The 16,657-nt window shown below is 42.5% G+C and overlaps 1 protein-coding gene across 2 annotated transcripts in view; it reads right to left on the reverse strand.

Moving 5' to 3' along the window:
• The window catches only part of ARFGEF2 (ADP ribosylation factor guanine nucleotide exchange factor 2), a 113,727-nt gene that overhangs the window by 22,141 nt on the left and 74,929 nt on the right, over nucleotides 1-16,657 (reverse strand). For both annotated transcript variants that reach the window (XM_050807427.1, XM_050807426.1), the window contains exons 26-31: nucleotides 11,812-11,963; nucleotides 6,196-6,368; nucleotides 4,529-4,689; nucleotides 2,918-3,048; nucleotides 2,652-2,781; nucleotides 218-353 (exon numbers count right to left, since the gene is read on the reverse strand). In XM_050807427.1, coding sequence (XP_050663384.1) covers nucleotides 218-353; nucleotides 2,652-2,781; nucleotides 2,918-3,048; nucleotides 4,529-4,689; nucleotides 6,196-6,368; nucleotides 11,812-11,963 — 883 coding nt within the window. The remainder of the gene's footprint in view (nucleotides 1-217; nucleotides 354-2,651; nucleotides 2,782-2,917; nucleotides 3,049-4,528; nucleotides 4,690-6,195; nucleotides 6,369-11,811; nucleotides 11,964-16,657) is intronic.

The following is a 16,657-nucleotide window of genomic DNA, read 5'->3' on the forward strand; positions in this document are numbered from 1 at the left end:
TAGAATGTAAAAATAACTATATCCCATCTTTAGGAAATGCTTTATGAACTGACTTGGGGGGGACTGTTTTTATATTGTAATTAAAACACACACATTTCACCAACTAAATTACACATTGTACTCCTTGGCACTACATCCATGCTTTTAAATATTGAAAAAACTAACCTCTCATTAAGGACTATGTAAGAAAAATGATGCCTAGAGGCTTAAAGAGTACCTTGTTTTACGCACCACTGCAATTGTGCAAATACATCAGAAAGAAGAACTTCATTCAAAGCTTCATAAAACTGGGTAAAAACATCACAAATAGCATAAAGTGCGTGATTGCAGGTTGTTGTCATCCACTCAGATTTCTGGGAAAACAAAAAGATAACACTTAAAAGCTATTCTCCCTGCAGTGAGATGGGCACTCTTGTACTCCTGGGAAAACTGTTGTAGAAAGCAATTTGGTGATATGTATCAATAAGACATCTTAAAAATGTTAACACAATCATATGTACAGAGGATATACACAGGGATATTTATAAAATTATGGTAATGATGCCAAAAGTGGAAGCCAGAAGTGGAAAAAAAAATGGATAGATTTGGTTACTTAAAAGCTAACTTTTCCAAAATGAAAAGAAAATAAAAATAATAAAGTGGGCAAATCATCTGCAACTCATGTAAGCATATGCTACATTATTTATATATTTAAAAATGCATAAATCAATAGGAGAAAGATGAATAACCTAGTAGATGAGCGAAGAGTAATTCACAAAAGAAGAATTCATAAAAGGCAACTCTTAAGAATGATCAATCCTATGAGAGAAAATATGCCACCTCACTAGCAGTTTGAAACACTCTTTCAATGTGATACATTTGGCTTATCAAATTAGCAATGACTAAAACAAATTAAAATGAGAAGACCTGGAATGAATATGGAGAAACAGGAACTCTCATGCATTGCTGACAGAAGTGTAAATGGCTACAGAGATATTTGCAGGTCAGCTTGGTGGTACATATCAAAAGGCTTAGTAATATGCAGGCCCCAAACCTGGCCACTTGTCTTTAAAGAGGAAAACACCACCACAAGTACAAGTGTAGCTGCAAAAAATGTTCATTTCAGTGCTGTCCAGAAAAACCGGAAGCAGCCGAAATGTTCATGAGCTGTGGAACATCCACAGCTAAGACTATTTTGTAGCCATTATTAAAACAACATTGTAGAAGAACGGCTGTGTGTGGTGGCTCACACCTGTAATCCCTGCACTTTGGAGGCTGAGGCGGGTGGATCACTTGAGGTCAGGAGTTTGAGACCAACATGGCCAACATGGTGAAATCTTGTCTCTACTTAAATTACAAAAATTAGCTGGGTATGGTGGCATGAGCCTGTAGTCCCAGCTACTTGGAAGGCTGAGGCAGGAGAATTGCTTAACTTAGGAGACGGAGGTTGCAGTGAGCTGAGATTGCACCACTGCACTCCAGCCTGGGCAACAGAGCAAGACTCTGCCTCAAAAAAATGAAACAAAACAAAGGAACAAACAAACAAACAAACCATTCTAGAAGAAAAGTTATGGCTATGGAAAAATACTCATGTATTAAGTTTAAGAAGTAGTTTACATATGTGTGTTGGAATTCTATTTTCATAGAAGAAAAAAGGTGGATCACAAATACATGTGTGGGTGGACACACAGATGAAAGTCTTAACAGTGGCTGCCTATGAAAAACTGCAACTGTGGGTGTTTACATTTTTCTTTCTTTTTGTCTGTGTTCTGTAGTTCTATTTGTTTTATAATGAGGAAAAACATATTTAAATTTAAAAAGATTAGAAAACTCCATCTATACTATGACCTCAACCATATTTATTTATTTAAGAGATTGGGTCTCACTATGTTGCCTAAGTTGGTCTCAAACTCCTGGCCTCAAGTAATCCTCCCACCTCACCTTCCCAAAATGCTGGGATTATAGGCATGAGTCATTGTGCCTGGCCTCTGAACCATATTTAAACCATGCAGAAGACTGAGAAAAATTTGCAAAAACATTAACTCTAATTTTGGATGGTAAAAGGAATAATTTTTTTGTATTTGCCTAATATTCCATATTAAGCATATGTCACTTTTATGTTGGGGTGAGGGAAGGAATGCTGTTCCCAAAAGAAATAAAAAAGATACTTTTCCATCTAAAAATCTTGAGCCTAGAATACCCTTTCGTTATCCCTGAACCTCTAAGGGACAAATAAAAACACCTACAGGCATCAAACATCCTTTTAAAAAAAAAGGCCTAATATTCAACATCATCTCCAAATGCAACTTCATTAAAAACCCTTAAGGGAGCAGAGACATTCCACTTTCTGACTGCTCAGAGGTTGATATGAACAAAACAACTACAGTGACCAGTCAGCAGCCCTGCTGAACTGGAAGGTGCAATGCCTGAGGGCCAAGCGGCAGGCCACAGAGATGCGTTTCCTCTCATTCTTCTGAACGTGGAGAAGAGTCACTCAGGACTAGCTGATATTGGTAGGAGAGTATCAGAAAGGTGTTTCCATTTTTAAAACCTTAAGTTGCTCAGTATTTAAGAACTCTGGGTAGACGATGACGCAGCCCCTAGAGGCAAATATAGGCCAGAAAAGCTTTCCTCTCCATTATACCCAGGGCAGTGCTGTAGTTTTCACCCACCTCTGACTGTTGCTCAGGGAGTTTCATATTGTCAAAAATCCGAAACACAATTCTGAACAGGTCTTGCCACCAGTGTTTTTCAAAGGTGTGGCCATAGCTCTTCATGATCTCAAACATGACTGTGAGTCCCCTGGAGGAAACAAAGTCAGGCACAGAAGAAAGAATGGTGGAGAAGAGAACAACAGAGAAAAGAGTGGGGTCAGGTAAGCAAGTGACTGAGGTTCACTTCAGTGATGTAAGGGGCCACCACACGGGAACATGGTTACCTTGTTCGTACATCTAACTTGCATCTATTAATGATGCAGGAGAGTTCGAATAAGATGGGGAACCAGCCTCGGACCCAGACTCTGTCACCAGGAGCTACATTCATGTCATCACTTGTGTATTCTTGTAGCACCTATGATGAAAATCACATCTCAGGTGTAAACTAATCATGCAAAAGGAAGGAACTGAAAGGGAACTATATACCGATTAAGGCCCCACACATTTTTCTCTCCCCAAAATCTCCATTCAGCAAGGGTACAGTGGGAGCAGACTGCACAAAGACATTATCTGTCCCAAAGGGCATATGAGCAGCTTCCCAGTACAAACCTATGGACCTCTGCGGGTTTTAGAACAAGTTGAATGGGGCAGATCACAAGAGTCCTGGGGGTGGGAGGTATTATACTAAGAAGAGCTCTAAAGGTCAAACGGTATTGACAAAATATCCAGGATAATTCATTATCTTAGGTCTTTCTGGAATGTTACTGTAATACATATTACTTAAAATAACATCCGCAGCTACTATTGACTGAGTGCTTGCTAAGCACTGTGCTTGGGCTGAGTGCTTGGGCCAAGCACTGTTAAAAGTTCTTTTCATGGATTAACAATTCTCACAAGGATTCCAAGTGGCAGGTAGAAACAATGGTCCTGGGTTATAGATGAATTAAGTGAGGCATCAAGAGCTTCAGTAAGCTGCTCAAGGTCATGCAGCTAGGACCTGGCAGTCTCTACAGTCTGCATGTATAGCCCTACTCTCTGCCCTATTTCTGGGATTTTGACTCCTCTGCTCTGTAACCACTCTTGAAGTGGTACTGAAAGTTCTTTAGCAACTCTTGTTATCTAATGTTAGGCAATTTCTCTCTGTGCTTTGGTTAACTCTCCTGTACAATGGGATATAATTACGTCTCATAGGTCTGACGTGGGGAATCAACATACAGAAAATATCTAGAATGGTGCCCAACAAGTACTAAGTGCTCAACCAACATTGGCTCCCATTATCATCACATCTTAGTGAGCTGTTGTAAGGGGATGAGACATCTCACCTTAGAGGTTTATAGCTCTTTCTGTAAAGGATACTGAAGTAGAGATCTACACAGGACATCATAGTTTAGACGGACTTGTTTTCAGCCTATTTCAGTGTTTTGGGACACTGTCATTTAAACCAAATAGGCCTCTTTAGAAAGATGAGACACATAAAAAAAAAAACCCCATGATTTTCAGGAGAAAACAAAAGGTGATTTTTAAATATGATTTCTCAGGCACATTACAAAGACATAATGCCATTTCCTAAAAGGGAGGTTTGTTTTCTTTCAAATAGAAAGGTCTAGCTTCTTGAGCTTTGCCAAAATACAAAAGCTAAAATACAAGTAACTTTTGCAAAAACAATTTGTAGAATACCATAGGTTCAGTATGAATAAAATACAGAATTTCACATATACCAGATAATGAAAAGGCCTAACTCCCTGCCATGGCAGCATTTTGAAATAAACGCCTAATTTAGGGCAAACATACATTTCTAAAAAAGCAGCTGGAAAGCTCTTTGTTAGGAGCAAGAATTTCTGCTTCATGACCTTTTCCCTTCACTGCCCATCTGAGTAAGGTGGGGAAAAACGAACCCGAGGCCTCTCAGAGACGTATTTGCCACAGAAGCGGATGAGCCGAATCGCTTCCATGCTTGTGTCAGGGAAAGCGGCGTTGCAGGCGAACTCTGATAAGCACTTCACAGCATCCTGAAAGGAATCGATGGCTGCAGGAAAATGGTGCTGGAAAATAGTTGCTGGGGGAACACAAGGCACATTTATCATAAGATCAGGATTTAGAAATGGGGATGAAAACATGCACGTGCGCACAAACACATACACACATATATCAGAGATAACTGTGAAAATCTAAGGAAAGCATGTCAGTATCTTTGGAAGACAGTTTTTCATATTAAATTACTCACTGGGTACAGCTTGGGCTAGACAATCTTTCCGAGCTCAAGCAATGATGTAAAGGCCCAAATATCCATTCATTCAACATTTATTGAATGCCAACTATGTGCAAAGATGAGTCGATGCCTACAAATTTCCATAGAAATGAAGTAAACATCACGTTACATGCTTGCAGGCAGAACCCAGGACTCCTGGTCAGTCCAGAGGCGGGGGACACTGCACTAACGCTGGGCTGGACTGCCCGAGTGCAAGTCCTGGTTCTACTACATCCAAACTGTGTGTCCTCAGGCAAGTTCTTATATTTATTTTTCTGTGCCTCAATTTCCTCTTTAGTAACATGGGGGAAATAATGGGATAGTCTGTTCTCACTATTCATGAGAGTTACATTCTATAAAGTTGCCATAAACACTGAATTCAAGAATACTGAACCATGGCTCTTAGGGAAAATATGGAGATAGGCAGCTAGATGCCTGAAAATCTCTGGTCAGAACATTTTCATCAGCTGATCAAGACATAACCTTGTTGTATGTGTGTTCCTGATGAAAAGACTCCTTATTTAATAGATATTGTTGATTCATTAACACTGAACTCACAGCCAATAGCACTGTAACTCATTCTTGAAGGAAGCTCATCTAACACACATATTTTTTCCATAAGACACATCACAGTCTTTCTGCACGTAGAACACTACCCAGCATTCAGCACTATGCTTGGGGGACATTTTAAACAGTGAAATAAATCACCAACAAAAAGCACAAAAATGTAAAAAAACATGGCACTCGATAGGCCACAGAAAGCACACTTGTTTATGTCATGGCAGCTCAAACAAGAAGGCAGGGCACCACCTTATTCCACCACGACGGGGAATGTGCGCCTTGGGCGACTCAAGTTTTTGCTGTTCTGTGCATGCACATGTTGGCAAATGACCACAAAAGCACCATGAGTACTGGTTGTGGCGTTATTAATGTATATACATTTTAGTGAGTACATACACGGAATCCACCAATAATGAGGACTGACTGTACTTCTTTTATAGTCATTAGAGTGGCCTTGGGATTGATTTGACTTTCAAATTTCATCTGGCTTGAAATAACATTCACGTTTATCTGCTGGACCCAAACTGACTGATAACAGTAAAGGCCATTTAGAGAAGGCAAGGAGAAAGTCAAAACGAGTTAAAATGAGGATTAATACTCATCAAGTGCTTATAACACTGCCTGGCACATTAGTATATCACAGTAGAGCCAAGGTAGGGAAGCCCCTGTAGGCAGTAAAATAGACAGCAAGTAAGTGACACCCTTCTAGACGTGCAGGTGGGACATCAGTAGGGAGGGAACAGAGCCACTTACTGACAATGTGGCAAGTGGTCTGGAAGGCCAGCTCCACAATGTTCCCGTCATGATCAGAGGCTGCCTGGTGGAACACAGCAAAGATGTTCTTCCAGCCTGAACGGATGTTGGCTGCCTGGGAGTTCACCATCTGGGCGATGCAGCGGATCACCATGTCCCGGATGGTGGGAGACCTGAGGAAGGAATGGGATGGCCATATCATCTGTACTTTGGAGAATGGGAAGAGAAATGAACATAGCTCATCCCTTAGAAGCAGCACTTAAACATTTCTTATAGCACATAGCAATTCACATTTGGGCTCTGCCCCATTTCCTCTGACTTTCATTCCAAACCTAGCATGCTGCATAGAGCTACAACCACCATCCTGCAATCACGAAACAATAAACTCAAGGTTGAAAAGCTGACCCTCTGAATGGAAGAACAAAAGGAAAAAGCCTGGGTCGCAAATAGTCCCTATCCAGGCCATGGAACCAAAGTTGAATGCTTGCCTCTGACTTCTTTCCTGTTACGAAAACAATAAATAGCCTTGCGGTTTAAGTCACTGTTGGTCAGTTTTTCTGGCCAAAAACATTTCAAATAATATAATTCTGCCACCTAGAGATAATCATTACTAAATTCTTGTGTGTATCTTCTTAGATTTGGGGGCAGGGATATACCTATCGATAAACGCATGTATGTGGACTGGAGCATACATATATAATTTAAGGTGCAATGTTTGCCTAAATTACTATAAAGCAAAACTTGAAGATAGAGAAAATGGCTGATTTTCTGGAACAGCCGCAATTGTCTCACAACCTGTTAAGACATACGATTATGGAGGAACCTTATTATCTCACAAACAGCAAGAAGGAAAGCTATATAAGCCTATAACTTCGATAGTACTAGTTTTAAAAATCAGTACAGTAGGCCGGGCACGGTGGCTCAAGCCTGTAATCCCAGCACTTTGGGAGGCCGAGGCGGGCGGATCACAAGGTCAGGAGATCGAGACCACAGTGAAACCCCGTCTCTACTAAAAATACAAAAAATTAGCCGGGCGCGGTGGCGGCGCCTGTAGTCCCAGCTACTCAGGAGGCTGAGGCAGGAGAATGGCGGGAACCCAGGAGGCGGAGCTTGCAGTGAGCCGAGATCCCGCCACTGCACTCCAGCCTGGGCAACAGCGTGAGACTCCGTCTCAAAAAAAAAAAAAAAAATAAATAAATAAATAAAAATCAGTACAGTAGCCTTGGGATTGCAGGTTTGACTTTCGATTTTTTTTTTTTTTTTTTTGAAACAAGGTCTTACTCTGTTGCCCAGGCTGGAATGCAGTAGAGCGACCTCGACTCTACAACCTCTGTCTCCCAGGCTCATGACTTTCAAATTTTATCTGGCTTAGAATGACATTCATGTTTGTCTTCCAGGCTCACACTAACCAATAATAGGAAAGGCCATTTAGAGAAGGCAAGGAGAAAGTCAAAACAGTTAAAAATTAGCTGAAAGTTCACAAAGTAAACATGTCACCTGCAGATAACAAAGGACTGACTACACAACATAAGTAACTTCCATATATAATAAAAATGAATTCATGGTTGTCCCTCCATGGAGAATAAAGCAACTTTTTGACAAAACTATATTTATTATGTTTTTTGCCTGATTGTTAAAAGTAAGATAGGATGATAGTAAAAGTTTTGGAAAACGCAGAAAAAGGATGATAAAAAAAATTTGCCTGGGTGTGGTGGTTCACACCTGTAATCCCAGCACTTTGGGAGGCTGAAGCAGGTGGATCACTTGAGGTCAGAAGTTCAATACCAGCCTGGCCAACCATGGTGAAACCTCGTCTCTAATAAAAATACAAAAATTAGCCGGACATAGCGGTGCACGCCTGTAATCCCAGCTACTTGGGAGGCTGAGGGAGGAAAACAGCTTCAACCTGAGAGGCAGATATTGTAGTGAGCCGAGATTACACCACTGCACTCCAGCCTGGGCAACAGGGCAAGACATCTCCAAAAAAAAAAAAAAAAATCCTTTACATGATATATGGTATTTCATATGGAGAGATACATTTAACTATCCCTATTATATTGTCTGTCCAATTCTACAACCTGTCCTTTTCTCTAAACTGTTATTAGTCATTTCCCACATTATAAACATTATGAACTTTTTTTTTTTTTTTTTTTTGAGATGGAGTTTCTCTCATCATCCAGGCTGGAGTGCAGTGGCGTGATCTTGGCTTACTGTAACCTCCACCTCCCACGTTCAAGTGATTCTCCTGCCTCAGCCTCCTGAGTAGCTGGGATTACAGGCATGCACCACCACGCCCGGCTAATTTTTGTATTTTTAGTAGAGACGGGGTTTCACCATGTTGGCCAGGCTGATCTCGAATTCCTGACTTCAGGTGATCCACCTGCCTCGGCCTCCCAAAGTATTGGGATTACAGGCGTGAGCCACCCCACCCGGCCAAACATTGTGAACATTTTTAAGAGTGAAACGATATCCCATGTTGTGTCTGTACCAACATTTACTTTAACACTTGTTCATTTAGTTTCTGCTTTTTTCTAGAAAACTATTTTCTGTGTGGAATTACTGAGTCAAAGGGGCACAAAAATATCAGGATTCTTGACACATATCACCAAAATGCTTTTGGAAATGTTACAGTAAGTTACAGTTCCACTGATAGTATCTGAGAGTGCCTGACAACATGTGATTCTAAACTCACCCTGCCCCTTTTCAAATGGGAATAGGACAGGCAGGGAAGGCCTGGAGTTAGGAGATGAGGGCTTCCATGCAATCAGGCTTGCACACATGGCTTGGCCATGTGAGGACTCGGTCTCCTCAGGCACTCTCAATGGTGCTCCCAAAGGCAGGAAAATATTTTTGTGTATTTGCTAAAGGGTGATGCCAGACTCTGGGTTTAATTTTGGTTCTCTTAAAATGAGCAATAAAGCAGACATACAGACACCAGAAGAGAGACACATCAAGGAAACTTTTCTGGTGCCCTTTTATTCACTACCCTAACAGCCTGCTCTGGCATCCAGCTTGGGCGCTTCCATTTTCTTTAAAAAAAAAAAAAAAAAAAAAAAAAGACCAGGTGCGGTGGCTCACGCCTATAATCCCAGCACTTTGGGAGGCCGAGGCAGGTGGATCACTTGAGGTCAGGTTGAGACCAGCCTGACCAGCATGGTTTCCATTTCTACTGAAAATACAAAACTAGCTGGGCATGGTGGTGTACGCCTGTAATCCCAGCTACCTGGGAGGCTGAGGCAGGAGAATTGTTTGAAACTGAGAGGCAAAGGTTGCAGTAAGCTGAGATTGCACCATTGCACTGCAGCCTGGGCAACAAGAGCAAAACTCCATCTCAAAAAAAAAAAAAAAAAAAAAAGATCCAGGCTGATCTGAAGTACAACTTTTAGGGGAGTGGCAGACAAGAGGAATTAGGTCCAAGAGTCATCCTTGACATCTCTTCCTTTATGCTCCATGGCCAATTCATCAGCACATGGTAAGATTCCCTTTCCAAATGTGCACAGAATCTAATCCATCACTGCCACTGCTCCCACCTTGGTCCAAACCTGGACAACTACAATGGATTCCTACCTCATCCTATTGCTCCTCATTTTCCAGGGATAAATTCAGGGTGGTCCTTTAAAATACGTCAGATCATTTCAGTTCTCTGCTTAAAATCCTCCAATGGCAGGCTGGGTGCAGTGGCTCATGCCCAGCACTTTGGGAGGCTGAGGCGGGTGGATCACGAGGTCAGGAGATGGAGACCATCCTGGCTAACACAGTGAAACCCTGTCTCTACTAAAAACACAAAAAATTAGCCGGGCGTGGTGGCAGGTGCCTATAGTCCCAGCTACTCAGGAGGCTGTGGCAGGAGAATGGTGTGAACCTGGGAGGCGGAGCTTGCAGTGAGCCGAGATCGCGCCACTACACTCCAGCCTGGGTGACAGAGCGAGACTCCATCTCCAACAAAAACAAACAAACAAACAAAACAACAACAACAACAAAAAAACCTCCAATGGCTTCCATCTTTCACAGAGAGCAAGCCAAAGTGCTGACAATGGCTGACAGCTCCTATGTGAGCTAGGTACACTGCTACCACTGGGAGGGACTTCACCTTCTACTACCTGCCTTGTTCCCTCCATTCAAACCACACTGCCCTCCTTACCTATGCCAAGCACTACCTGCTACGGGCCTTTTGCTTTTGCTCTTCCTCGTACATAATTCTGATGCCAAGGCAGCATATGGCCACTCTTGGCTTATTCCTGACTTCCATCAGGCCTTTTCCTGAGGGTCCCCTTACCAAACACATGTTAGCTGGCTGCCCTGGATGAAAGAGAGCTTCCGTCCCTATCCCCTTACCTTGATATACATAATGCCCTTCAGAGCACATTACCACCACTGATATTTATTTGTTTTTCTATTGGAATTAAACAGAGATTTGTTTTAAAATTTTATTATGGAAAGTTTAAAACACAGAGAAAAGTAGAGTAATATGTAATGAACTCCTGTATGCCCATCACACCCAGGTGCAACTATTTGAGGCTGAATGAAAATAGAAATTTTGTTTCATTTTTATTTATTTAGTTTTTTGAGACAACGTTTCGCTCGTTGCCCAGGCTGGAGTGCAAAGGCGTGATCTTGGCTCACTGCAACCTCCACCTCCCGGGTTCAAGCGATTCTCCTGCCTTAGTCTCCCAAGTAGCTGGGATTACAGGTGCCCACCACCACACCCGGCTAATTTTTGTATTTTTAGTAGAGACGGGTTTTCACCATGTTGGCGAGGCTGGTCTCGAACTCCTGCTCAGGTGATCCACCTGCCTTGGCCTCCCAAAGCGCTGGGATTACAGGCGTGAGCCACCGCGCCCCGCCGAAAACAGGGATTTTAAAATATCTTTTTTTTTTTTTGAGACAGAGTCTCGCTGTGTAGCCCAGGCTGGAGTGTAGTGGCTGGATCTCAGCTCACTGCAAGCTCCGCCTCCCGGGTTTACACCATTCTCCTGCCTCAGCCTCCCGAGTAGCTGGGACTACAGGTGCCCACCACTTCGCCCGGCTAGTTTTTTGTATTTTTTAGTAGAGACGGGGTTTCACCGTGTTAGCCAGGATGATCTCGATCTCCTGACCTCGTGATCCGCCCGTCTTGGCCTCCCAAAGTGCTGGGATTACAGGCTTGAGCCACCGCGCCCGGCCTAAAATGTCTTCTTTATAGTACCTAGCAGATGGCAGGCCTCAATAAGTACAGGACAAGTGAATAAATGAACAGTAGGCTGCTTCACAGGGTCCGGTGTCCTGACATCTTTTATGACCTCCCTGGGGGAGAAGTGCTGGGTCACACAATTCTTATCCTGGTTTGAGGATGTTTCTGCAGTGGCTCTTTCTTTAACCTCCCTCAGCACCAGCCCTAACAGGGGTTCATGACATATTTTCTACAAGTTACAGGGTGACATCTGTCCTCCTAGGAAAGGTTACACATAGATTTTAGTGATTTATTTACGGAAAATCTACGTGAATCACAGTCTATTTATTCTATTTGTTTCCACTGACAAGGGAGGAAAAAAATTAACCATGTGGTTAGTGTTAGGAGGGCTTCAGGGAGCCCCCGCGGGGAATTTGACCACGGGTCTTCCAGAGTAAAACACATACCTGTTTTTCTTCATAATATGCTCAAAGGGCCTCAGAAAATCTTTCTGGAAACGGAAGTTGGCTAATTCACCCTTCTCAAGAAACTTCATGGAGAGCTGCCTTAATGAGTCAACAGCAAAGATAGCCACATCTTCGTTAGGGTTGCAGCCAACCTGAGCAAGAACAGGAACTGATATGAAACAGGTATAGTGTAATAACAACTGATGTGGGTCTCTCAACAGCAAAGACAGACAGCCTGCCTTCAAAACAAACATTCAGGGAAAACACACCTAAGGAGAAAAGAAAATGCTATTTCTTGGCTATGATCTCTCCAATTTTATTTAAGTGTAATGACAAAATCAGTATTGCATAGTTAATTAAATACGCATTTAAAATACGCTATTTTCTTCTTTTTTTTAAAATTTCATTTTATTATTATTATTTTCTAAGATGGAGTCTGGCTCTGTCACCCAGGCTGGAGTGCAGTGGTATGATCTCAGTTCACTGCAACTTCCGCCTCCCCGGTTCAAGCAATTCTCCTGCCTCGATCTCATGAGTAGCTGGGATTACAGGTGCCCGCCACCACGCCCAGCTAATTTTTGTATTTTTAGTAGAGACGGGGTTTCACCATGTTGGTCAGGCTGGTCTCTAACTCCTGACTTCAGGTGATCTGTCTGCCTCAGCCTCCCAAAGTTCTGAGATTACAGGCATGAGCCACCGTGCCCAGCCAATGTTTTATTTTTAACAAATATAATGCAGCAATATCATTTATAATAATGAAAAATTGTGGCCGGGTGTGGTGGCTCACACTTTTAATCCTAGCATTTTGGGAGGCCGAGTCGGGAGGATCACCTGAGGCCAGGAGTTCAAGACCAACACGGCAACACCCTGTCTCTACTAAAAATACAAAAATCAGCTTTGTAAGGTTGCGCATGCCTGTAGTCTCAGCTACTGGGGAGTCTGAGGCAGGAGAATTGCCTGAACCTGGGAGGTGGAGGTTGTAGTGAGCCAAGATGGCACCACTTCACTCCAGCCTGGGTGACAGGGCAAGATCAGTCTCAAAAAAAATAAAAATAAAAATAAAAAAAATAAAAATTGGGCCAAGCGCGGTGGCTCACGTCTGTAATCCCAGCAGTTTGGGAGGCTGAGGTGGGTGGATCACCTGAGGTCTGGTGTTCAAGACCAGCCTGGCCAACGTGGTGAAACTGTCTCTACTAAAAATACAAAAAATTAGCCAGGCATGGTGGTGGGTGCCTGTAATCCCAGCTACTTGCGAGGCTGAGGCAGGAGAATTGCTTGTAGTTGGGAGGCTGAGGCAAGAGAATTGCTTGAATCTGGCAGGCAGAGGTTGCAGTGAGCCAAGATTTTGCCACTTCACTCCAGTCTGGGCAATAAGAGCGAAATGCTATCTCAAATAAATAAATAAATAAATAGAGAGAGAGAGAGAGAGAGAGAGAGAGAATAAAGCCAGCCTTGAAAAGGATGTACATTCTGATATATGCTACAACACAGATGAAACTTGAAGACATTACTATGCTGAATGAAATAAGGCAGTCACAAAAGGACAAACAGCGTGATTCTACTTATATGAGGTACCCAGAGTAGTCAAGTTCCTAGGGACACAGAGTAGAATGGTGGTTGCCTGTGGTCAGGAGGGTGAAAGTGGAAGTTACTGTTTAATGGGTATGCAGTTTTAGTTTCGTAAGATGAAAAGGGTCCTAGAGACCTGCTGCACAGCAATGTTGAGTGTACCTAACACTACTGAACTGCGCACTTAAAATTGTTAAGATGTTTATTTTATTTTTATCTTATTTTATTTTATTTATTTTTGAGACAGAGCTTTGCTCTTGTTGCCCAGGCTGGTATGCAATGGCATGATCTCGGCTCACCGCAACCTCCACCTCCCGGGTTCGAGATATTCTCCTGCCTCAGCCTCCCATGTAGCTGGGATTACAGGCATCCGCTACCACGCCCAGCTAATTTTTGCATTTGTAGTAGAGACGGGGTTTCACCATGTTGGCTAGGTTAGTCTCGAACTCCTGACCTCAGGTGATCCGCCTGCCTCAGCCTCCCAAAGTGCTGTGATTACAGGAGTGAGCTACTGTGCCCGGCCTATTACATGTATTTTATTACAGTTTTTTAAAAGAGAATATACATATGCTAACATGGTTAAATCTTTACGATTCCTTGCTAAGTGGAAGAAACAAGTTACAAAATGCCATGTATAATATTTTTTTTAAAGAAGCGAAACAAACCAAGACAATATTATCGGTAATATTTCTATGAGTACATACGTATGTACATAAAAACAAAAATGTCTGGAAAGATACACATCAAACTGGTAAGAATAATTAGCTTTGGGGAGGGCCAGATGTGTGGAGGAGGGTGGCCAAAGGTGTTTTAGCTGTAATTTTTGTTTAAAGGGGAGTATATTAATGTAATTAGAGGCTAACAAAAAGAATATTCCCTTCTTAAAAATCCAGGGAAAAGAGGTGCTCCAGGCATACACACCATGCTTAGTGTGCAGCTTTGTTCACCCAGGACACACGGCTTGTACCCCTAGTTCAAGAGAATCATGTGACTGTGCGAACAACCCTGCCAGCACCTGAGGGCTAAGTTACAGCTGTACTGAGCCATCTACACTTCTTCAAATCCGCAAGATTCTTAAGTGCCCCAGAACATCTTTCCAAGGAGGTAGAAAAAGTTAAGAGTTCCAGAGTGAGGGCCGGATGTGGTGGTTCACGCCTGTAATCTCAACACTTTGGGAGGCTGAGGGGAGCAGATCACCTGAGGTCAGGAGTTCCAGACCAGCCTGGCCAACATGGTGAAACCCTGTCTTTACTAAAAATACAAAAATTAGCTGGGTGTGGTGATGCATGTGTGTAGTCCCAGGAGAACTGCTTGAACCTGGAAGGCAGAGGTTGCAATGAGAGGACATCGAGCTACAGCCATCCAGCCTGACGACAATGTGAAACTGTCTCAAAAAAAGAGTTCCTGAGTTTTCCATGACCTGGTGCTTAACAGCACTGATTAAATAAACATCTGTAATGAAGCTGATGACAATGAAATGTCTGGTTCCCACCTGCCACCCTATGTCCCAACCTTGCCCGTAAGTGGTCCATACATACTGAGAATTGGCACACGAAGAGTCATCACAACAGAATCACAGGTGGGAAAAGTAACTTGAGTAAACTGACGTTCCCCTCCCAAAACAGAAGTCCCAATGAACACAAAATGCAGACTTTAAAGAGTTGGGAAAACGTTTACCAAAACACTTTTGGCTAGTAATTTCTGAGAGAACAAAGGATTCCACAGTTGCTAGCCAAATGATCTTGTGGAATAAATGAGCAGCGTTTGTTCTGGCTTAGCTGTCACATGCTTGAACAAGAATACAAGGTACAGTAATGACAATGATTCACATTTTCTTTCTCAAGCAAATTCATATCAATTATTTCAACTGATCCAATTAGGAATTTGTTTACTCAGAATAGTGGGAAAGATGGTGTTGAGTTAGTTGATTCTTTAAAGTGATACCATCCACTCAACAAATAGTTCCTCTGGGTCATCCATAGGCTCCTGTGCCTCTCAAGGCCACCTCCAAAGAGGGACCTTCCCTGACCATGTTTTCTCAATAACCCTGATGTATGACACACTTGATCCTTTCCCATCAGTTATTTTATCATCAAATGAGGGTGAGCTCCATGCAGGCAGGGGTCTCATCTGTTCACTGCCCAGCATGAAGCACTCAGATTATTTTGTAAAACAGATGTTGTGCTGTAAGGTGCCTTAATTTGAGCTGATGGAAAAACAAGGAACTTTCATTAGCTGATGCACCAAGTTAGAAGCAAGCCTACATCTGACAATGCTTCATTTTAGTGGAGTGGTGTGGTAGACTAGCACCTGTCTACAAGAGGTGACGGGGTGCCCATCACTTCCCTAGTTACATCATATTGCTAACTTTAAATTGGCTGTGGCAGGGTATTTACATGCAGAAACTGGTAGATGCTACGAATCATTTACCAGCACCCCATTGATTATTCTATACCTCATTGGGAGACTACTTTTTTCCTCTATTCAATGTACAGAATTTCTGGATTTTTTTTTTACTAACACTATTTTTAAGCATTAGTATTATAACTCTTCACCTCCAGGCTTGAGAAAATTTTCTTGAGATCATGAAATGTGTTTTGGTAGGAAGCTGTTATTAAGTTATTACGTTTCCCTTAAGAGGCAAATGACATCACAAATACATACATACATACATTTCTTTTTTTTTTTTTTTTTTTTTGAGACGGAGTCTAGCTCTGTCGCCCAGGCTAGAGTACAGTGGTGCAATCTCAGCTCACTGCAAGCTCCGCCTCCCAGGTTCACGTCATTCTTCTACCTCAGCTTCCGGAGTAGCTGGGACTACAGGCGCCTGCCACCACGCCTGGTTAAATTTTTGTACTTTCAGTAGAGACGGTGTTCCACCGTGTTAGCCAGGACAGTCTCAATCTCCTGACCTCGTGATCTACCCGCCTTGGCCTCCCAAAGTGCTGGGATTACAGGCGTGAGCCACCGCCCCCAGCCACGTAAATTTCTTTTGATCACTTTGTTCCCAGTTTTTTTTGCTGTGATAAAACACATATCTGACATTTTATTTATTCAACATGTGTGCATATATCTGTATGTATATAATAAAACCTCTGATAACAAGGAAGAAGTTCAGTCTGGTTTATACCCAACAGTTGTCAGTTTTAGAACCCAGACGTGTCTTTGGCTTGTTACTGATTTAAAAACAATTATTATTATTATTATTTTTTTGAGACGGAGTCTTGCTCTGTTGCCCAGGCTGGAGTGCAGTGGTGCAATCTCGACTCACTGCAAC

This window comes from Macaca thibetana, chromosome 10 (assembly GCF_024542745.1).
Source record: "Macaca thibetana thibetana isolate TM-01 chromosome 10, ASM2454274v1, whole genome shotgun sequence".
Taxonomy (NCBI): domain Eukaryota; kingdom Metazoa; phylum Chordata; class Mammalia; order Primates; family Cercopithecidae; genus Macaca; species Macaca thibetana.